This window comes from Equus caballus, unplaced genomic scaffold (assembly GCF_041296265.1).
Source record: "Equus caballus isolate H_3958 breed thoroughbred unplaced genomic scaffold, TB-T2T haplotype2-0000769, whole genome shotgun sequence".
In the NCBI taxonomy this organism is placed as follows: domain Eukaryota; kingdom Metazoa; phylum Chordata; class Mammalia; order Perissodactyla; family Equidae; genus Equus; species Equus caballus.
In genome coordinates, this window is record NW_027221988.1 from 211,247 (window position 1) to 233,874 (window position 22,628).

At 42.0% G+C, this 22,628-nt stretch overlaps 1 protein-coding gene and 1 long non-coding RNA gene across 10 annotated transcripts in view; one reads left to right on the forward strand and one right to left on the reverse strand.

Annotated features, from left to right (window-relative positions):
* LOC138922338 (uncharacterized) overlaps positions 1–20,704 on the reverse strand; it is a 59,296-nt gene extending 38,592 nt beyond the window's left edge. For 3 of the 8 annotated variants that reach the window (XR_011435426.1, XR_011435428.1, XR_011435427.1), the window contains exons 1-2: positions 20,391–20,475; positions 17,385–17,572 (exon numbers count right to left, since the gene is read on the reverse strand). Coding sequence is in view for 2 of the 8 variants with exons in the window: in XM_070259074.1 (XP_070115175.1) it covers positions 4,634–5,156; positions 17,385–17,431 (570 nt within the window). In the remaining 6 variants the exon portion in view is untranslated. Of the gene's footprint in view, positions 1–1,016; positions 5,157–17,384; positions 17,573–20,390 lie in introns of those variants that run through there. The other 5 variants (XR_011435424.1, XR_011435425.1, XM_070259074.1 and 2 more) reach the window with 4 other exon arrangements.
* LOC138922340 (uncharacterized) lies at positions 20,478–22,373 on the forward strand. 2 transcript variants are annotated; one of them, XR_011435431.1, is made up of 2 exons: positions 20,478–20,605; positions 21,488–22,373. It is a non-coding gene; the product is annotated as an uncharacterized lncRNA (long non-coding RNA). The 2 variants fall into 2 exon arrangements; XR_011435430.1 differs by having other exon boundaries at positions 20,488–20,677.
* The last annotated feature ends 255 nt before the right edge of the window (positions 22,374–22,628 follow it).

Consider the following 22,628-nt stretch of genomic DNA (forward strand, 5'->3'; position numbering starts at 1 on the left):
CTGCCTTGTGATGAACTGAAGCACACAAATCTTCTACAAAAATGCTCTAGGGAGAATCTTAAGAAACGCAATGTAGTTATGGAAAGTCATCCACTGGAAGACAGATGCGAGACAGATCGCAGAACCACAGAAAAAGAATTGGAACAAAGAGCTTCCGCTGTTGACAATTCAAGACTAAGACTGACCAAGATCAGGTACAAGTTCTTGAACAAATAACTGTTCTTCTACAAGTCTACAGCTTTACCCTTCCCTACTATGTTGGGATCTAACAAATAATAATGAAGCCTCCAAGATAAGAAAGATCTCATAATTAGGGTCAGGCTCAAAGGATTCTGACATTCTATATCCATTTCATTTAAACATCTGCACTACAATCAGTAAACTTACGAGAGTCATTAATTACAAAGGGAAAATTTTTTTCTTTGGAGCACAGAAACATGTCAGACACCTCAACCAAGAGATCAAAAGTTAACATTCACCAGCGATAAGACCTATCTACATCACACATGTGCCAATATGATGCACTGAGAAGGGAACAACCTCACCACTGTGGTATTCTTGTCACAAATGCTTAACCCTCAATTTAATCATGAAAGAACACCAGATAAATCCAAACTGAGGGACATTCTGCAAAATAACTGACCGGTACTCTGGAAAAGTACCAAGGTCACGAAAGATAAAAAACTGTCACAAATTGGAAGACACCAAGGAGACACCATAACTAAATGCAGTGTGGGCTACTGGACTGGATCCTCGACCAGAAAAAAGACATCACGGGTGAAACCCGAATAGAAGACTTTAGATTAACTCTATCAACTGCCTGGTTTCAATAACCGCACTATGGTTACATAAGAGGCTAACAAAGGGACGCTGGGTGTAAGGTATATACGAATTCTCCGGGCTATTTTTGCCATTTTTTTCTACTTCTAAAATTATTTCAAAGTAAAAAGTTTGCAAAAGTAACTTCACATGAATGATAAAGAGATATGGGGGATCACTCAATAACTCTTACATAAAAATATGCTACCTCCTCGGGGCTGGCCCTGTGGCTGAGCGGTTAAGTTCGTGCGCTCCACTGCAGGTGGCCCAGTGTTTCGTTGCTTCGAATCCTGGGCGTGGACATGGCACTGCTCACCAAACCACGCTGAGGTGGTGTCCCACATGCCACAACTAGAAGGACCTACAACGAAGAATCTACAACTATGTCCTGGGGGGCTTTGGGGAGAAAAAGGAAAAAAAAAACTATGCTACCTCCTCCAATAATTGTGCTAAAAAAAACCCAGTAATTGCAAATAAGGCGTAAACCAGAATAATCTGTAAGTATTCACTAAAAACCTGTGATTGGGATAATCTAGAGAGCCGACTAACTTTCCTAGGGCACTGAAGTCTCTCCAGATAAATAATCTACCTCATTTTCCCTATTAATCTTTTTTAATTCAATTCAACTTATATTTATTTAACATCTACTATGGGCATGGAACTGTGCTGGGGCCTGATCAGATTTTGATACATTAAGAACATTTCAGTACACAAAATGAGAAAGAAAAACAGAGAGTAACAAAACTGGAAGGAACTTTTCACTCCCATACAATCTAGCAATCAATACCGGCACCCTTTTTAGTGTGATTGCTGCTAGGAGCTCAAGTGCATCCCCTTCAGCATAAGCGGTTCTGACCTCTACAATTATCTCCAAAAATTATCCCTGAAGATGCCAAAATGACTCTAAAACATACTCCATTTCTAGTACTTTTTTTCCATCTAATCATTATGTTGTTGGTGCATTACAGTACACAACACAAAATTAAAGAACTTGATTCTCTGAACGTCAAGGAAGGGTCAAGCTGGTATAAACCCACAGACGTTTACTTACTATCCTCTTAGAAGAGGTCAAAGGCAACATCACAGAAGGCCGGGGTTCTCAAAGTGTGCCCTCAGAGTCAGCAGCTTTAACATCACCCAGGAACTTGTCAGAAATGCAAATTCTCAGTCCCAGTCCAGACCCGCTGATTCAGAGACCCAGCCCAGCATCTGCGTTTTCACAAGCCCCCCCAGCTGACTCTGATGCACCATCAGTTTGAGAACCACTGATGGAACAGCAGAAAGACTGGCCCCGTGAATCCGGAGGCCTGATTCCAATCCTTGCTCTGCCACTAACACCTCTACAATGCATTAGCCGCTCAGCTTCTGTGGGGCTCAGCCTCCTGATCAGTGAGGGAACTGCAATAGCTCACTACCACAGTCCTTACACCCTAATTTGATAACCATGAAAGCATTCATTTGTATAAGGCCTAAAAGTGAAAACACCACTGCAGTATTTCACCACGTATTTCTCTCTTTCATCCAAATGAAACAATTAAAATTTCTTCTTGGCATCCACCAGCCTCTGAATCAGACTTAACATAGCTACAATAATTTCTTCTGATTTTAAATAAAATTGTGTTTACTACTTTGCTGTAGCAAAAGCCATATAAACGCTAATTTTACAGTTTCCTATTTAGTTCTCTATCAAGCCTATTTTGGAGCAATTCCTCATAATAACAAAAATTCCAAGAAACCCACCTACTACAGACTGAATTGTGCACCCCCCCCCTACACACACACACACACACACACACACACAATTTTGATGCCGAAGCCCTAATCACCAATGTGATGGTATTTGGAAATGAGGTCTTTGAGAGGTACTTAGGTTTAGATGAGGTCAGAACGGTAGGGTCTCCAAGACGGGATCAGCGTCTTTAGAAGAAGACGAAGAGAGACCAGAGTTCTCTCTCCATCTCTGCCATGTGAAGACACAGCAAGAAGGTGGCTGTCTGTAAGCAAGGAAGAGCCCTCACCAGGAATCAGCACCTTGATCTTGGACTTAACCTCCAGAACTGGGAGAAGTAAATGACTGTTGTTTCAGCCACCTGGGGTTATGGTGTTTTCCTAGAGCAGCCCACAACGACCAACACACTCACTCAAAATACCCCTCTGCTGTGGGCATAGTTCAGAAGAACTGTGCTCCAACCTCGCATAAAGAATGTGTGTGATCAGACCACTGAAGTACTCAGCAACTATGAAAGAGAAAGAATTTTAAAACGTACAGATCTAGATACTTCCATTACTAAGAAACACAGCTTAATTTCATCTCCTAGTCATGGATTTATAAACCGCGATTCTTCTCACAGCCTGTGGAAACTATGACAAAAACCTCTCAGGGGAGATGTGAGAAAGAGGGAGAGAGGAGAATCAAATAAGAAGAGTCCGTTTTATAAAGGTTAGAGAGTTCTCTTCGAACACAAACCTAGGTAGCATGAATGTGGGCAGAAATGTCCCACCAATCAAGTGAATACCCACTAATCCTTGAGACCTAACTCAAATGCTGTATCCTGCAAGCTCGCGCCACTCCTTCCCAGGCAGTCAGTCATAAATTACTCTGTGCTCCCCTTTCTCCATTTCAGCACTGAGCAAAAGGCACTATACTTGCTTATGGATCTGTCTCTTCCACCAGACCTTGAAATCATCTAGGGCAGCGTGTTACTCTCTCCAGCACCTAGAATGGTGACTGGCATGAAGCAGTTTGCTCAAGTGGAGCCACTCTGCTTGGCTGAATACAAGAGGAACTCTCTGTGCTATCTCACAGCTTTTCTGCAAATCTGAGATTATTCCAAAATAAACAGGTTTTTTAAAAAAGGCACCAGGAGCCAGTGTATTATCAGTAATAATCACACCTGCCTTACATGTCACGCAAGAAGACAACAGCTACTAGAGAGCCTTGCCTCAGTGTTTTTCAGACGTGCCAGCAGAAGTCAGTAACCTTACATGTAGCAAACTTGAAAAACAATGAGTAACAAACACTTGAGACGCTAATCCTGACCTTAACTTTGGTCAAACTGTTTAACTTTAGTCTCAGTTTGTGAAAAGGGACTAGTAATTCCGACCCTACACGGCTGCCGTGCTACATGAAGTCTACAGAGTATACATCAAATGAGCTCTCCTAACGATGTTCTAATCAATACGTGTTAGTGACCTTCCCCAGGCAGTGTTGCATCTGGACTAACGCTTCACCGCAAACCAGGTGCATACTGTAACTAGTTCCACCGGCACGGACTGTAAAGTCCCGACACAATCACCATTCGGGCTATGATTACCTAGAAAATAATCCTACATATGTGTCCACAGATGCCAACCCTGCCAAGATGTCCTAGTCCAGAACCCCCCAACCCAATAAACAGGCTATTCAAAACTCAACGCAAGCGCAGGGGTCAGCAGCTCCTGGCACCCACCTCCCCCCGACTAAGCTCCAGAAAGCGGGCACGCACACTCAGGCCGTGCTCGCCCACTAGGAAGAGGTGGGTATCTCCAGGGACGATCCCGCTGCTGCCAACAGCGACGTGCGGCAGCCTGGGGTCTCCCGCTAGTTGCTGAGAGCAGCTGGACCCTGAGTGGCCAGGACCGTCCCCTTCCAGGCGTGGTGCTCTCGGGCACCAGCATCCTCAACCGAAGGAGGCGCGGGTGGCAGCAGCGCATCGGTGCGCTGGGGAAAACAGGGCGTGGGCGGGCAGCCACGGACACCACCGCCCGGACTAGAAACCCACACCGGGCAGCTCCCCGCCTGGGCGCCCGCGTTCCAGTCGGAGAAGCCAGGCGGTCAGAAGCGCCCCGACTGCGTGCAGGGGTGCGTGGGGCGCCCGGGGAGCCGCTCCCGAGCCGACAGCCCGGGCCCGCGGGGAAACGGAGGCCCGCCGGGTCCCCGGGAGCCCGGCTCGCGGAGCGAGCAGGTGACGGCGGGGGCAGGGCGGCTGCGACGCCGCGCGGGCGGCGGGCGGGTGTTGGGCGAGTCGGGGCGGCGCCGGGAGGGACCGGCGAGCGGGGGAGGGGCGGAGGCGGGGCGAGGAGGGAGGAGGAAGAGCCTAGGGCCCTGGCGGGACTCCCGGCGCCCAGCTGCCCGGCCCGAGCCCTCAAGCCACCGCCCCCAGGCCCCGCGCAGACGCTGGACGGTCCCCGCCTCCAAACCTCCCCCCAGGCCCGGCCAGAAAATAACTTCCCCGTTTGCCGACGGAATCGCTCCTGCTGGCCCCTCTGACGGACTCCTCCGGCTCGTCGTCTTCCGGAGATGAAACCGGAAGTCCCACCCCTCCCCAAGAGGAAAACGGAAAGCCGAAGGAGTCAATCTAAGGAAGGGGAGACGCAAACATGAAGATATTCAAAGAGATAGTCAAAAAGAAATGATATACTAAAAAACTGTTTTCATAGTTAATAGTATTACAGGTACAAAATTAGGTTCTGTCTCATCTACCATTAAAATAGTTTTAAAAGCAGTTATTTAAACAATAGACTGAAACATACATTTAATAGGCATAGAACATGAATGGATCATTTTAAAACAGAGAGATGTAAATTTTTAAAAATTAGATAAAGAAGTTTGGCCAAAATAGTTCATCAAAAACTGCCAAAAGCAGATTATGAGAGTTTCCATCCATTAAATGAGAAAATACCAAAAATCTAATGCTAATGGTTAGAAGGTGCAGTAAGCTGGACAGCACTCACAAGTGTCAAATGGGTCAGACTTTCTGAAAAGCAATTCAGTTGTATCTAAGAACAACTTTAAAACCTCATCATTCACTTTGAAACCCAGTATGTCTACTTCTAGGGGCCTGTCCTAAGAAAATAATATGAAAAGGTTGCAATGATGTATACAAAAAGATGTCCACCACAGGGTCATATATAAAAGTAAAAAACTGAACAACCAACGTAACAAGCATTAAAAAATGGTCATATAAACCAACATATGCATGCATACGAAGTATTATACTGCCATAAAAATATCTACCAAGAATATCTAATGACAAAGAAAAACACTTCTCACATGATTTTAACCAAAAGCAGATTTTAAAATATTATGCATAGCACATTCAGTTGTGTAATACCCCCCCAAAAAATCAAAATATTAAAGTGGATATGGGTAATTTTTTTTCAGATTCATTAGAATTTATTAATTCCTCTCAATTTCCTACAACGAGCATATAATGCCTTGACAACAAAATTTAGAACTATTTTTAAAGAGGTTTGGGGGCTGGCCCGGTGGTGCAGCAGTTAACTGTGCACGTTCTGCTTTGGCGGCCCAGGGTTTGCCAGTTTGGATCATGGGTGCAAATATGGCACCGCTTGGCAAAAGCCATGCTGTGGTAGGTGTCCCACATATAAAGTGGAGGAAGATGGGCACAGATGTTAGCTCAGGGCCAGTCTTCCTCAGCACAAAGAGGAGGATTGGCAGCAGATGTTAGCTCAGGGCTGATCTTCCTCAATTTGGAAAAAAAAAAAAAAGAGGTTTGGTTTTTTTTTCTTTCACTTCATATACTTCTGGTACAAAATACTAAGCTTCTAACAAACCAAACCTTTCACAAATAACAGCTACGAAGTCTGGATAAAATACTAAAAAAATAACTATGTGATGGCTCTGGAGACTAAACAAAAGCTGGAAGTTTTTAGTGTGGAGTCAAGGCCCAAAGCAAGCAAATGGCAAAAGGTAATCCAGCACGCCTCCCCTTTTGGGAGGCTTTACCCAGAGGATATCCAGGGTCGGAGACCACTGACGAAAGACAGGCAGCTAAATCACAAGGGAAAAACCAGTTGTACTTCTGGATCAGAGGGAAAGTGTCCGAATGCAATGATAGCCACAGAAGAGTAAGAAGTAAATACCATAAAGGAGAGAGCTAAAGGAACACCTGAATCTATGAATAAACCCAGAAAACATAAACCATGTATGAACAAGAGTGAAAGCAGATTGCAATTAAACACCAGGAATGAGATAGGAGTGGCTGACTACTGCAGACATGACAGATAACGATGTGGTCGTAGTCAAGTCATCCGCCTGCTAAAATGAAAACACCAACAATATTTAAAGCAACACAACAAAATCCAGAGACCACACAACATAAAATTCAAAATGACCAAAATTACTTGAGTTAGGAAGAGTCAGAAAACCGTGTCCAAATCTCAAGCAAAAAGATGTATGGCAAACATGATGGTCAAAATGATGGAATTATTTTAAAAGAACCATACAGTAGCTGTTACAACAATATTAAGTGAAGTAAAGAAAATATGTTTGAAACAAATGGAAAAAAAAATAATAAATTTCAGCAAAGAAATAAACATTATTCTTTAAAAAGCCACATGTTAATGTCAGAAACAAAAGATAAAATATTTAGAATAAAAAAAGGGGCTTAATAACAAAATGGAAATGACAAAGTAAAGAATCAGTGAGTTTGAGGACAGATCAACAGCAATCATCTAACAAAAAGAATCTAAGGAAAAAGACAGAATTAAAAAAAAAAGTAAAGAGGGGCCAGCCTGGTGGTGTAGGGGTTAAGTTCACGGACTCTGCTTCAGCGGCTCAGGGTTCATGAGTTCAGACCCCGCATGAGGACTTACAACACCATCATCAAGCCATGCTGTGGCAGCATCCCACATACACAATAGAGAAAGAATGGCACAGACATTAGCTCAGGGCCACTCTTCCTCAGAAAAATAAATAAAAAATAAATTTAAAAAAGAAAAGAGACTCTCAGGGTCCTATCTGAGGACTACAAAAGGTCTAATGTATAACTAATTAGCTAGAGTCCCAGAGGAAAAGAGAGAGAGAGAAAGAAAACGGAGCAGAAGACACTTCTGAAGAAACAACGGCTTACTCAGGAATATCCAGCTTTGGCAAAATAAAGAAGTCAGTGAACCTTCTCAGCAGATACAAGTATAAAACTGCATAGGACTGTCAAAAGCAACAATTTTATGATTCTGAAAACCATATTCAGGCAACGAGTGGAAAATGCACTTTATCCAAAGCCCTAGGTAAGAGGCTGAGAAAGGAGCACTTGCCTGGGAGACTACCATCCCCGCGACTTGGTGAGAGAGCATGCTAGCTCTACCAACACATGACTGGCACAAAAAGAGGAGCTATGAGCTAAGGTGGTGGAGGGAGGAAGCTATTTGGAGCAGGCAGCAAACCTCTATCGCTCTGTCAGCCAGAAGGGACCAAAGTTGGTGGGAAGCAACCAAAGAAATCTCACAACATTGGTCCACAGAGGTATGAGCCCAGTCTGGGCAACTGTCAGACTAGCAAGAAACTCAGCAAGGAGATCCTATAAATGAAAGGCCAATAAAAGGACCAGATGAAGTTCCCCACACATGCCTGGTTGACTAAGCAAAGCAACTTCGAGGGAACGTGGTAGACAGTAAAAGCCCCAGAACAGAGGCTTGGTAACTAGGTAAACTTTGAATGTGCCCCCTGTACACCCACAAACAGAAAGACAGATGGCAAAGATCATAATGGGCTCAAGGTGTTTGACTACAAATTCTGCCCAAATCATTGTGTGACCATTAATTCTTACATTTACAGGGGAAACACCCAGAGAGTAAAGCAAAATACAAGTAAGCAAGCATTTAAAAACTGAACATAAACATCAGTGTCTGTACACCACAGGGAGATAAAATTCTATGCTTTTAAGACCATGCAAGTTAAGGGAAAAAAAGACATTCTAGAAAAGTGCATCAAAATCCAAACTTTCCACATCACACTATACAAAATGTCTTATTTTCAACAACAACAAAGAAAGAAATCATAAGCTGTGTTTATAAGAAAATATAAACTATGGTCCAGATTCAGGAAGAGAAAAACGTCAATGGAAAATTGGCCCAGATGTCAATGTAGCAGAGAAAGTCTTCAAGTATCTCCTGTAAAGAGGTTCTAAGAACTCTTTCAAATTTTCAAAAATTTTTTAAAAATATAATAACAGTGATTCCACAAATAGGGAATGCGAATAAGGAAATGAGAATGATAAAAACAACCAAACAAATGCTAGAGATGAAAAGCACTATAAGAGAAATGAAAAAATTATTACATGGGAAAACAGCAGATTTGAGAAGGCAGAGGAAAGAATCAGTCAAATTAAAGATAGAATGATATTAATTATCGACTCAGAAGATTGGAAATGAAAGAAAACTTTAAGGAAAATGAAAAGAGCTTCAGAGACCTATGGGACAATTTGAAGTATTTCAACAAATGTGCAGTAAGAATCCCAATAACAGAGAAAAGAGGGAAAGGGGTAGAAGAAATATTTTAAAACGTAATAGCTGAAAACTTTCTAAATTTGATGAAATACATTGATCTACAGATACAAGAAGCTTAACAAACATGAATAAGTACAAACACGAAGAGAGTCACACCTACAAACATCATAGTCAAATTACTAAAAAGAAAAAGACAATAAGAAAATCTGGAAAGCAATCAAATCCACCACATACAAGGAACAGCTACATGTTCAACAGGTGACTTTGCATCACACTGAGGAGAAAAAAATACAAATAAGAGCTGACTTAGAAGAAATAACAGAGGCCGAAAGCCAGAATAATAATACAGTCAAAGTGCTGAAAGAAAAACCATCAATAAAGAATCACATATCCAGCAAAACTATACTTTAATAATGAAGGGGCAGTAAAGACATTCCCAGATAAATAGAAGATGACAGAATTCATGTCAACACAGAATAAGGCAGTAAAGGAGGAACAGACAAAGAAAACACAGGAGACGCAGAATAATAAAGAGCAAAATAGTATAAATCCAACCAACTACATTACATTAAATGTTAATAAACACTACAGTTAAAAAGAATTATCAGATTGTATTAAAAGATCAAAACTATGTGCTAAGCATAAAAGACACAATTAACATTCAGAGACAAATATATTCAAAATATAAAACCTGGAAATGATACTCTCATGCAATCTGTAACCACAGGACAGCCAGAGTGGGTAGATGAATGCCAGATCTAAGAACAGATTTTAGGAAGAAGACTTACTAAAAGTGAAGAGGAACAAAGAAGTGAAGGCATAAATACCGGATAAATACAAGTAAAACTACTTCCATTCTCGTTTACATAGAAAATCCTCAGGATGTAAAATACACACATACACACACACACGCCCACACTAGAACAATTAAATGAATTTAGGAAATTCAAAGGATAAAAGGTTAATAAACAAAAATCAATTGCACTTTTAAATATTAACAGCATGCGATTTGATTTAAAATTGTGCAAAAATAAATTTAACCAAAAAATGTGCAAGGCCTATGCACTAAAGACTAGAGAACACGACTGAGAGAAATTAAAGAAGACTCGATGGCAGTTTCTTAAAAAGTTAAACACAGAGTCATCACATTACCCCAGTCATTTCCCTCCTAGGTAATTACCCAAGAGAAATGAAAACACGTGTTCACACAAAGACTCAGACAACAGCACATACGACAAGATATAGCAAATTAATTTACAGTGACAGAAAACAGGTCACGGGTTCCCTGTGGCAGGCAGGAAGAGGTGGTGGGCTGCAAAGAGGCATGGGGATACTTAAGGGGGTAAGAGAAATGTTCTTTTATCTTGATTCTGTAGATGGCTTCAGAGGTGTATAGAACTGTCAAAACCCATCAAATTGTGCACTTTATATAGATGCTGTTTATTGTATGTAAACTATTCTGCAATAAAGTTTTTGAGCAAAAAAATAAACAAAAGAATAAGTGAGTGAATGAACAAGGGTTTTAAAGCAAATAAGCATTATACACCTGTTGAAAAGGAAAGAATAAAATTTAAATGGTGAGGAAACTCTGTAAACAAGTTACACTTTTTAAAAAATCTCTAGTTTTGTTTCTTCTAATTTGTCTGTTTTAAGTCTTAAATCTGTCTTGAGCATAAGGGGATAAAACCTTAACAGGTTATACTATAAAAACCAGTCATAGAAACAAATCATTTAACTATGGCTATATAAGGAAAATGACCTCATATCTCATAGATTGTTTTTCGATCTGTAGAAATAATTCAGTTTTACTGCTGAAAGCAGTACCAGCTATCAGATGGAAAACAAGTCAATTTTATCGTCTGATTCATCTTGAACACATCACGTCTGCGTAGCCCACAGAATCACAAAATGTAAAGCTATTACAGCACTACAGTAGAAAAAGCGTCACTCCCTAACAGACTCAAGAGTATAGTCTACACTTGCCATCTCCCTGTCCAAAACAATGCTGGTGGAAACAGACTCCTCCTGAACAAGAATTGTCACAATAAGTAATTGCACTATGAAACTGAATGACTGCGTTTTTATTACCATTTTCATACAGAATTTTTACATACTTAAAATTCTGACCAGAAAGGTTAGATTAGAATCACCTGGGCCAATTTGGAAATGCTAAAAGATATGTATGGACACACACAAAAACACACACTTACACACTCTCTCTCTCAGTCACACACAGACATGTTTGTTAGTATATATATTTGTTTTTAAAAGGTAAAGATAACAGTAACATTAATAACAACAGATAGTACCTCTCTCTATCTAAATATAGAAACATATCGCAAATGTATAATACTGTCCTAGTTTTGCTTTACTGCCAAATAAACAAAGCAATTAATTCAGAGGGTGTCACTGATTCCTAAACTCATCATTCATGAACTTGATTATTAACGAAATTAATAATGAATAAATAAAACTGATATACCTAATTTCTTCAAAATTGATCACAATAAAAAATGCCTGCTTTGATACTATAATTGAAGTAAGTTATATAAGAACAAATGGATAATATAAGCCTTGTCTATTAATTCTTAAAACATAAACCATTTAAAAGCATTCCTGAAATCAGACAAAACAGTTAGACCACATCAGGAGAGCAACGAAAACAAAATGACCTGAATCGTGATGCAGGGAAACACGAACACCTCAGCTATCAAAAACTCACCAAGGCAGCAACATCACCCACCAAGCCTTAGCTAAAAGTAAGAAACCTGCCCAAAAGGGCTTGGAGCGGCAAAACATATTTGAAGAGATGATGTTTGAATTTAGGTACTGGGATTGAAGGTGAGTCTCTAAGTTCCTTCCTCAGATCCATCACCCCTTCCTGATACTTACTGATAAACCTGATTCATTGGCTTCTTATCGATGGCAAATAATGGAGAGCAATTGTGCTACTCTAGACAAGATCACTGATAGCAGTGAAACGGGAAAAGGGAAGAAAAACTAGAAAAAGCAGACAGAAAAAATTAAAAGTAATCAGGGAACATTCAGATATTTAAAAACACCCTTCTCTGGGTCAAAATGCCCAGAGGACATGATTTCTTAGAGCCCAACATGACAACGCACAAAATAATAATCCTAAGTCACTGAGACAATATTAAATCAGGTTATGGAGAGGTTCCAAAAGTTGAAAACTAGGAAATTAATTTTTTCAAAGGTTCTCACGAAAATGATTAAATTTAAAAAAAAAAAAACAAAAAACAAGAACATCATGAGACATAAGTCCCCAATGATTCGGGTCCATCCACCAAGCCATCTAAGCAGTTATGGCTGGTGGGCAAGGCCTGCGCGTGCTCCATGGCTGTGCTCTGCTGTCCTCAGGCCTCAGGCTTGCTGCCTCCTCCAAGAACCAGACTGCCAACCCTGACACTGGATTAGCCCTCTGCCTGCACATTCCCATCTGCCCCGACCACAGTTCTTACTACTCTGCGTTACAACTGGCATGTGACCTTCTTGAGCAGAAGAAATAAACTCTTTCACTAGCATCCCAGAACCCAGCACAGTACTCAGCATATAGTAGGATTTCAGTAAATACGATTTTTTTAAACTTATTAAAAAAAACTTAAGCTATGCTCTATCTGCAAAGCATATTTTGATAATAACAACAGACACCCAAAATATGCCACAAGAGCATAAAGTAAGAAGTTCCTGTTGACTGCTAAGATTAGAAAGTCTTCACAGAATGGACAGAGTTCCAACCACACATTCAAGCTCAGGATGAATTTAACCAAATGGCTAAAAAAAGTACAATGGTCCCCCCCTTACCTGTGGTTTCACTTTCTGCAATTTCACTTACTTATAGTCAGCAGAGGTCTAAAAATATTCGATGGAAAATTCCAGAAATAAACAATACACAAATTTTAAATTTCTCGCCATTCTAGGTAGCGTGATGAAATCTTGTGCCATCTAGCTCCCTCTCACCGGGGCCGTGAATCATCCCTTTCTCCACCGGATCCACGATACCCGCCTGTCAGTCACTCAGTAGCCCTCTTGGTTATCAGAGCGCCTGTCAAGGTATCACAGTGCTGGTGTTCAAGTCACCCGTATTTTATTTAATAATTTCCCCAACGTGTAAGAGCAGTCGTGCTGGAAATCTGGATATGCCAAACAGAAGTTATTGCTGTTACTCTCTTACTTTGCCCAATTTCTAAGTTTATCACAGCAGTGTACATGTCGGAAAAAACGTATATGCAGGCTTCAGTACTATGCAGTTTCAAGCACCCACTGGGAGTCTTAGAACGTATCCCCCCCACATAAGGGGGGACTACTGTATTTCGGGAGACAGGGATACTATAAGCACAAGTAAAAGAAAACGAGAGCAACTGGGTAACACATAGGTTTTCAAAAATGGCAGCAGTGAAAGGTAAGGCTGGAAAGACAGGCAGGGCTGCAGAGGAGCCAAGAGGGGTTAACATAATGGAACTTAACAAAATGGAGGTTAACATTACGGAGCTTCACACAATGGCATGCTCCAAAGGTCACACGGACACTTAGTCCTCCAGAGTGACTCCCTCTCCGCAACGTCCAGCAGTTTCATTGCATGTAGAATACATTTTGCAAGTAAGAGACAAAAGAAAGACAACAACTTTGCTATATGATTCCTCATGTCAACACTGTTTTACCCTGGACCAAATCAGAGAGTTGATACCATAAAAAATACTTCAAAACACTACGTGATGTTACGAGGAAACTACTGGCAAAACTTACTTTCGGGTGGTGATTATTATCCAAACCACACGTGATAAAATACTACTCATCATAAGAAGTGGTACTCTTATAATACAACTGCTATGCAATTTTTTTAAATTCTTCAATTTTGAAATCAAGTTGAAAGTATTGTGTCAAAAGACAGTGAAACAACTATCATTAATCTTCAAAACTGACAAACAAAAAAGACATATAAACAAGTGCCAGGATAATAAAAATGGCAGTGTTCATTTTTTAGAAGAAAAAAATAAATTGTACTAAAATTATTAAGCTAACAAAGCAACAGAAAAATATGAGCAGAAAAATGACAGTTATCTGCAAAATTCATAAATGCGTCTTTTGTATAACCATAATGATCATATTTTATGCTGTCATTTTGCATTTAATTGCTCACCCTGGTACTTTTCTTCATAGAAGCCATCGATATCCCACAGAGCCAGATGCTGAATTGCAAAAACATACTGTGACCATGGACTTATAAGAAAGTTACTTTGCTGAGCTGTGGTGTATGACAAGTTAATTTTTGTAATTACACTTCTTCCAACAATATATGAAGCTACTGCCTATGATTAGCCTATATTATTCAAAAGAGGCAAGAAAGTATTCTCTATAAAATACTAATCAGATTTTTTAAAGACTTCAGCTGATGTGAGAAAGTTAACTTTTCAAAAAGCTTTTCTATAAGACGGCCAAAAGTAAAAATCACCACCTCAGCTGAAATATATAAGCAGATTAATATGTTAAGGCATGACTATGTTTTCTGAATGTTATTAATACATAACGCCAAGTTATTTCAAGCCTTTAGGAAACGTCACATGCTAACCTTGGTCTTTTGATCATTACTTTTAGTTCTGCTATATTATGCTAAACATAGTATTCAAAGGATAAATCCATTAACCGTCATTTAGAAAGAAATGGCTATTGCACAATAATCTATCCGCAGGGCGTAAATTGTTTTAAATTTAAAATATTTGCAATGACGGTCACTGTCACATACTCAATAGTAATAAAACAGTAGGACATCATACATTGCTAAAACACAGGCTATTCCCTATAATATAGTATCTTTGTGCACATACTACAAAATTTGGCAGCTATTATGTTTTGTTTTATTCATTAAAAGAGAGCAAATGACATTTCCCTTTTAATAAACTTCCCCCATGTTGAAGCCAAAAGAGTTATTTAAAGATTAATGTTAATTATCAGGACAAAACAACCTGAGCCAAGTTTTCCAAATGCCTAGGTCAAATCTGCTCACTGGAGGAGGATATTTAAAAAATAACTATGTAATATATTTTTTTTTAAAAACTCTATCACTTAGAGACTTAAAATTTAATAGAAGTTATGTTTTAATTACATAATACTAACAAAATGGATATGTTCACTGCATTATACAAAAGGAACGTAAGATACTAAAATGCTCTAGATAAATCTGAAGTTTTCCTCAGGATTTTAATAAATATATAATGACCGATTTTTTTAATGTGTAACGTCGTTCCCACGTCATTTCCTAATCTAAAGGGGTTTGTGTTTGTGAAGGTGTCAACTCAATGTATATTCAAGACTTAATAAAAAGTCCTAGAATTTTGAGAATCTTGGAAATCTTTTATTTCAAATCCCTCGTGTGTTTTTTTCCTAACTTGGACTGCAATTTGAGATATGCTATTTCACGGTTCCACGTCTGCTTAGAGATCACCAACTCAGACACTGATCGTACAACAGGAGAAACATAAAGCACACAGAGCTGAAACACAATCACCAATAAAGCAAATACCTGGCCTTTCGGGTCCTCTTTGTTCTGACCCCTGCTATTTAAAAGGGAATGATAAACTCTGCAGACGTCATCGGGCATATACTAAGAAGGAACATGCTCAAATCCCAGCTATTTGTATTTTTCTTTCCCCTGCCCAGCCTCGATCTTCCTCCCTGGTCTACTTCATTCATTCTGCGTGCTCTCCAGCCACCTCAAATGGTCCAGGGACTCATTGCCTTTATTTCCAGTCTCTACCTTACTTCTAATCTCAGCATCTCTTCCTGGATGACCTACAGATATCAAACACTCAATACAACCAAAAACAAATTCATCTTGCTCTCCTCTCCCAAACCTGCTTCCATGGAGCTAGTCTGCCAGCTCTCTACACAAAGATCAGTGCTCTAAACTATTCTTAGTTCCTCCCTCTCTCACCTCCTCCTTCACTGGCCCTTAATCCTGTCCTTTCCACATCAAAAATGTCTCTCCACTCTATCCTCTGTACTCTACTTCTACTGCCTTATGTGGAACGTCATCAACTCCAGCCTCTCGCGTGCCTCAGTGGCTCCAGGGAGAGAGCCTCCTCTAATGGGGCCTCCACAGAAAAGCCTCAGTTACTGAAGCGAGCTTCTCACACAGCCCCTGAGGACAGTATTCAGTGTCTGAATAGCTGTGCGAAAGGGAATGGTACCTATTAAGGAAAAGGGACAACACCAGAGGGTGGGAGATCTGACAGCTTTGACGGTTTCAACTTGACCATAGGAAAAAGTACCAAGTAAAGCACACAGCCTTCAATTCAAAGCCCTTGACAAACTAAACCTTGTCCTCTTTCGGCGCTTCTCCCTCTTTTAGGCCCTGCTAAGACCCACATTAGGCTGCTGACTGGTTCTCAACCAGGTGTGCCTTCCAACAAGCTGCCCTCTTTGCCCAAAAAGCCCTCTCCTCCTACATCCGCACAGAAAACTCCCATGGGTCTTCCACGTTGCTGTGATATTTTCTGTGACTTCTCCAGGCCAAGCTAATTACTCCGCCGTGCACCTCTGGCACTGACAAATGTTCTGTTACAGCCAGTATCTTGGGACTGACTGCTGGGGTTACTGAAGATTACAAGGACAAGAAGTGGGATGGTTTACTTTTTGTGCCTAGCACAAAGACTTTTCAAAAACTTCATTAATTTTAAATGAAGTGAATTTGTTGGAACATAAAGCATTTTGGGAATTTAAATAAACGGAAAATAATCATTTTCTTTAAACTTAAAATGTTTGACAAGAAATGAAAAAGGTAACAAATTAGTTCTGGAAAAATGCAAACTAATTCCTATACTCCCATTCTGAATCAATCTTACAAATGGGACTAAAAAGAAGGAAGGAAGTGCCTGTCTGGTTTTTCAAGTAAGAGAAGGCAAAACCAATATGGCAGCAAGGTAAGGTTCTGCCTGCTCCACAGAACCCATGGTACAGAATCCATGTTTCCGACCTCTTGTTGTGCAGAACTCTCACGTTGCATGTATTAAGGCTGGATTTAAAGACTGTAGAGTAGTCTTAATAATCTGTGCAGAGACAGCATTTTATAGTTTCTAAGCCACGCTCACACACATTATCTCATCAACTACTCAAAGACACATCATTTCTCCACTTGGAGAGGAAGAAACTAAGGCCATTTTCCTACAACTAATACATAGAGGCTGGAATATGAACCCCCAAGAATTCTAACACTAACTACATTGCCTCCCTAACAACCACATTTTAAAGATGTCCAATACAGGCCTCAGAACACTAACCCAGGACACATACATGATGCATGCCAGGGCCAAACCACTCACCTAGCGTTCTTCTGAAGTTCACAATAAAAAACAGAATGAATGAACATTAATAAAATGGTTCACTTTTGGAGCCGTCCCAGTGGTGTAATGGTTAGTTCATACACTCTGCTCCAGCAGCCAGGGGTTCGCAGGTTCCAATCCTGGGCACGGATCTAGCACCACTTGTCAAGCCACACTTTCGCAGTATCCTACATAAAATAGAGGAAGATGGGCTCAGACGTTAGGTCAGTTGACAATCCCAAAGTTATTAAGTGTACAAGCAAAAAGAGGAAGATTGGCAACAGACATTAGCTCAGGGCCAATCAACCTTACCAAAAAAAATATTTCACTTTGAAATAGACCTTAACGAATAACTTTGCTTTAAATTATAACACTACATATTATTACATTTTACACGTTACTACATATTCCATAGACTATGTAACATAACATAGTCACAGATTCTAGCAACTAGGACGTGGAATCTTTTGTATTGGGAGGGATAGGGCTAAGGAGGAGTTGCATTATTCTGCCAACCAAAATAAGCAAGATTACAATTGGATACTAATTAAAATCCAAATTTAATTTTGAAGTTTTGTGCCCCCTCTCCATGAAATGGGTCCATGAGGAATGGACAGAAACAACTCATATCCACTTGTCTAATTCTGACAGGACATCAGATAAAATAACAAGAGTGCTACTTTAAAAGACTCTGCCCAATTACCCAGTAAAATGAAGGATTTATCACATTCATTGAACTTGGAACTATTCCTTCTTATACAACTAAGTTTGACTGCTCTGACTTTTATTTTCAGAGACTGTTTTTCCCTTCTCCACTCAGGTTCACTACATTGATTTAAAATGCAGAGGGCAAAACTCAAAGACAATGACTAACTCATTTTGATTGTCAACTTGTAAGCTAGTGAACATTAGTAAACATATTAGATACTAAAAATACAGTAGTAAAACTTATAGCTCTTTACCACTTAAAAAGCATTCTTATTATCTCATTTGACGCTAGCATCACTGTGAGGTATAGTTACAGAAATATTACTCAAATTTTTCAATAACACTCAGAGAAGAGAGGTGATGTTGACAATCCCAAAGTTATTAAGTGTACAGCTGCCTCGGCCCATGAGGACAGTATTCACACTGTCTGAATAGCTGTGGGAAAAAGAATAGTACCTATTAAGGATAGAGGGGGAAAACCTAAATTCAGTAAAAACATTATAACATTTCCCCAAACTACACTATTCAATTATTTTAGATATGATCATTAGAAAAAAAAATGAAGAAAATGTATAATTACACATTTCTACTCAGTAAGAGAAATCTGAATTAATTAGAATTTTAAATTGAAAATATTGAAACAAAAATCAATACTCCTACACTAGAAAAAATGAAAATTAGAAATCTCATACCACACTGGAAAAGTTTATACCATTTCTTCAATTTCATTTTTCTATTAATGTGTGTAAACTCTGTAGAACTAGCCAAAGTAATTAAATAAAATAGACATAATATCCAAAAATCATGAAAGTTTATACATTTTGGTAAACTTTTAAAAGTTAAAATTTATCTTTCCTAATTGAAAACTGGGTTAAAAATCTATCACAAATATACAAGTACAAAATTGCAGTGAAAGTTCCATCTTTGGTATATTCACATGAACAAACAAAATAATTATCACCTCTTTGAACGGAAGTTATAGACTTTTTCAGGTCAAAATTCTGTTAAAATATAACTATTTGAAGTGTTCAAAAATTTGCATTAATGTTAATATGGCAACATTTTAATGTGGACAATAACAGAAAAACGTCATTCCCTCCACAGAATTCTGCCTCTAGAAGTACATTTAACAAAGTTGGAGGAAACAGGATGCTTGTTGATAGTGACAGGCTTATTTCAAAACCCAATTATATCTGTTCATTCCCTTTTGCTAATTAAAGCAAAAGGCATCAAAATCTCTCCTAACGATGTTCTAATCAATACGTGTTAGTGACCTTCCCCAGGCAGTGCTGCATCTGGACTAACGCTTCACCGCAAACCAGGTGCATACTGTAACTAGTTCCACCGGCACGGACTGTAAAGTCCCGACACAATCACCATTCGGGCTATGATTACCTAGAAAATAATCCTACATATGTGTCCACAGATGCCAACCCTGCCAAGATGTCCTAGTCCAGAACCCCCCAACCCAATAAACAGGCTATTCAAAACTCAACGCAACCGCAGGGGTCAGCAGCTCCTGGCACCCACCTCCCCCCGACTAAGCTCCAGAAAGCGGGCACGCACACTCAGGCCGTGCTCGCCCACTAGGAAGAGGTGGGTATCTCCAGGGACGATCCCGCTGCTGCCAGCAGCGACGTGCGGCAGCCTGGGGTCTCCCGCTAGTTGCTGAGAGCAGCTGGACCCTGAGTGGCCAGGACCGTCCACTTCCAGGCGTGGTGCTCTCGGGCACCAGCATCCTCAACCGAAGGAGGCGAGGGTGGCAGCAGCGCATCGGTGCGCTGGGGAAAACAGGGAGTGGGCGGGCAGCCACGGACACCACCGCCCGGACTAGAAACCCCCCCCCACCGGGCAGCTCCCCGCCTGGGCGCCCGCGTTCCAGTCGGAGAAGCCAGGCGGTCGGAAGCGCCCCGACTGCGTGCAGGGCTGCGTGGGGCGCCCGGGGCGCCGCTTCCGCGCCGAGAGCCCGGGCCCGCGGGGAAACGGAGGCCCGCCGGGTCCCCGGGAGCCCGGCTCGCGGAGCGAGCAGGTGACGGCGGGGGCAGGGCGGCTGCGACGCCGCGCGGGCGGCGGGCGGGTGTCGGGCGAGTCTGGGCGGCGTCGGGAGGGACCGGCGAGCGGGGGAGGGGCTGAGGCGGGGGGAGGAGGGAGGAGGAAGAGCGAAGGGCCCTGGCGGGACTCCCGGCGCCCAGCTGCCCGGCCCGAGCCCTCAAGCCACCGCCCCCAGGCCCCGCGCAGACGCTGGACGGTCCCCGCCTCCAAACCTCCCCCCCCCGGCCCGGTCAGAGAATAACTTACCCGTTTGCCGACGCAATCGCTCCTGCTGGCCCCTCTGACGGACTCCTCCGGCTCGTCGTCTTCCGGTGATGAAACCGGAAGTCCCACCCCTCCCCAAGAGGAAAACGGAAAGCCGAAGGAGTCAATCTAAGGAAGGGGAGACGCGCGTCAGGCTGAGAGCCTGGCGGCGTCTGACCGGGAAGGCCACCTGGCACTTCCAGCGGCTCCCCGAGCGGGTAACCCCCGGGCGATCCCGCCTCCTCCCTCTCCATCCCTCCTCACTCCACCCCTTCGCTCGCCCGCCCGCGGTAAAGAACCCCGAGGGCGGTGCGGGAGAAACGGACGCGCCCGGGCCGGGCGGGAGCCGGAGGCCTGCGGGCCGGGCGGCCGGCCTCCGCCTCCACCGGCCCAAGCGATGCCCGGCGCCTCTGAGGCCTCCTCTAACGGAGCGAGGTTTTCCTGCTGTGCCAGGCGCGTGCGCACCTCCGGGTTAGGAGAACAGCCTCTGGATGCTCCTAGCAGGGGTCCTCAGAGTCGCAGACCCTAGGAAGCCACGAGCCGAATTCGGATTCTAACGGGTTCTAATGAAAAATGCAGGAGGATCGGGGTCCAGTTCTCAGAAGAGGGGGCTGGGCTGCGCTGGGCTGGGCTGGTGTCTGGCTAACACAGAGGCTGAGGGAGGGATGCGCTGGAATGAACATGTGGAGCGAGAAGAAGCCCAGACCAGGTTCTTTGTGTGTCTGTGGCCGACTGCCTTCCTCCAGCTGCAAGTGCAGAGAACGTGTGTCACCACAGGGCTCTTGCACTGTCCAGCACACACTCACGCAAGGTTTATTTTTATGAATACAACGTAAAACCAAGAACATTCCCAGTCCTCGTTATCTTCCATAAGAGCATCTACCAAATCTAACTGACAGTCCAAACCTGGACAGTCCCAAACCTGACATGTTGCCCTCCTTCAATACGATGACGTCCCCTCCTGATCATGTCACTATATACTCCCAATAAGTATACTGGGTGGTCATCTTTATCCATGTGCATATGCTTCTTTGGTAAAATTTTTTAAAGCAAATACTTAAATTTCTCTATCCCCAACCTCTTTGTCTTCTTATTACTAGTTAATTGGTCTTCTGGCTAATCACTGGGCGGATTTCTGTCATCCCTCTGAATGTAATCTATCCGGAAAATACTTCCTATCTGGCTCCCAAACCACAGCAAGACCCAGGTAGCCACATGGCTTGGGTTTGGGTAGAAAACGTGGACCCATCAATGAGAGCTGGGGAGACCCATCATGACCCGGGGAGGCAGAAAACCACGGCTCTGGACTCAGGCATCCCAGGGTTGGAATCTCCTAGATTCAATGACCTCATTCGTCCTCCTCCTCTCCTCACCTGGTGGCAGCTGAATAATTGACCAAGACACTGCAGGTCTCAGAGATTCAGCAGGAATGCAGATCAGCAAATACATCTTCTTATTTAGTGACTTGGTAAAACTGATGTTCCCTTGCTCAGAAATGGTTATATTTTACAACCAACTTTTGTTAATTGACTACTATGAACACCCTTGTTAAAATATAAATTGGCGTCAGAAACCTCGTGTACAGTTAGTCCTTGGGACCTCTGCCAAATACATCAGGTAGGTCCACGGAATCCGAAAACCTCACAAGATTCAACCAAATCTGGCGAGCATGGACTGTGCTTAAATAGTGACGAGTACCAAACACCTGCGAATATTTAACCAAGAGGACTTGATGTTGTCCAGCACCAGAGAAGAAGTGGCTCCTTATGGATGCCTCAGCGAGGCTGATGCCACAGGTGGGTCCCGTTTCTGTGACAAGAGGCAGGGTAAGCTGGCCCCATGATCCAGCCGTTTTAGACATGACGCAGCAAGCTTTAAAACTGACATTTCAAGCACCCACAAAGAGATGGAATGTGTGGCACTTTGTTTTTATTTGGAATCATAAGAGAAACATTTTTAATAAACCCTTAACTTCTTCTCCATTAATGCTATTTAAATAGTGAATTCATAAAGACTGAAGTGATTTGTTTACTTATACTTAGCTGTAGAAAACTTACGTGCTTTTGTTTATTTGTTTACACCATCAAATCCAATCAAGCCAAACAAGATGGTCGACTGAAATGACTGATGAATGCAACCTGAGCTGACAGCTTCAAATTTGGGATGTGTTACTGATGTCAGGTTGATCAGTTCTCTGTCTAAAATTGATGCTATTTAAAGCTTTGAACAATTTAGATGTAG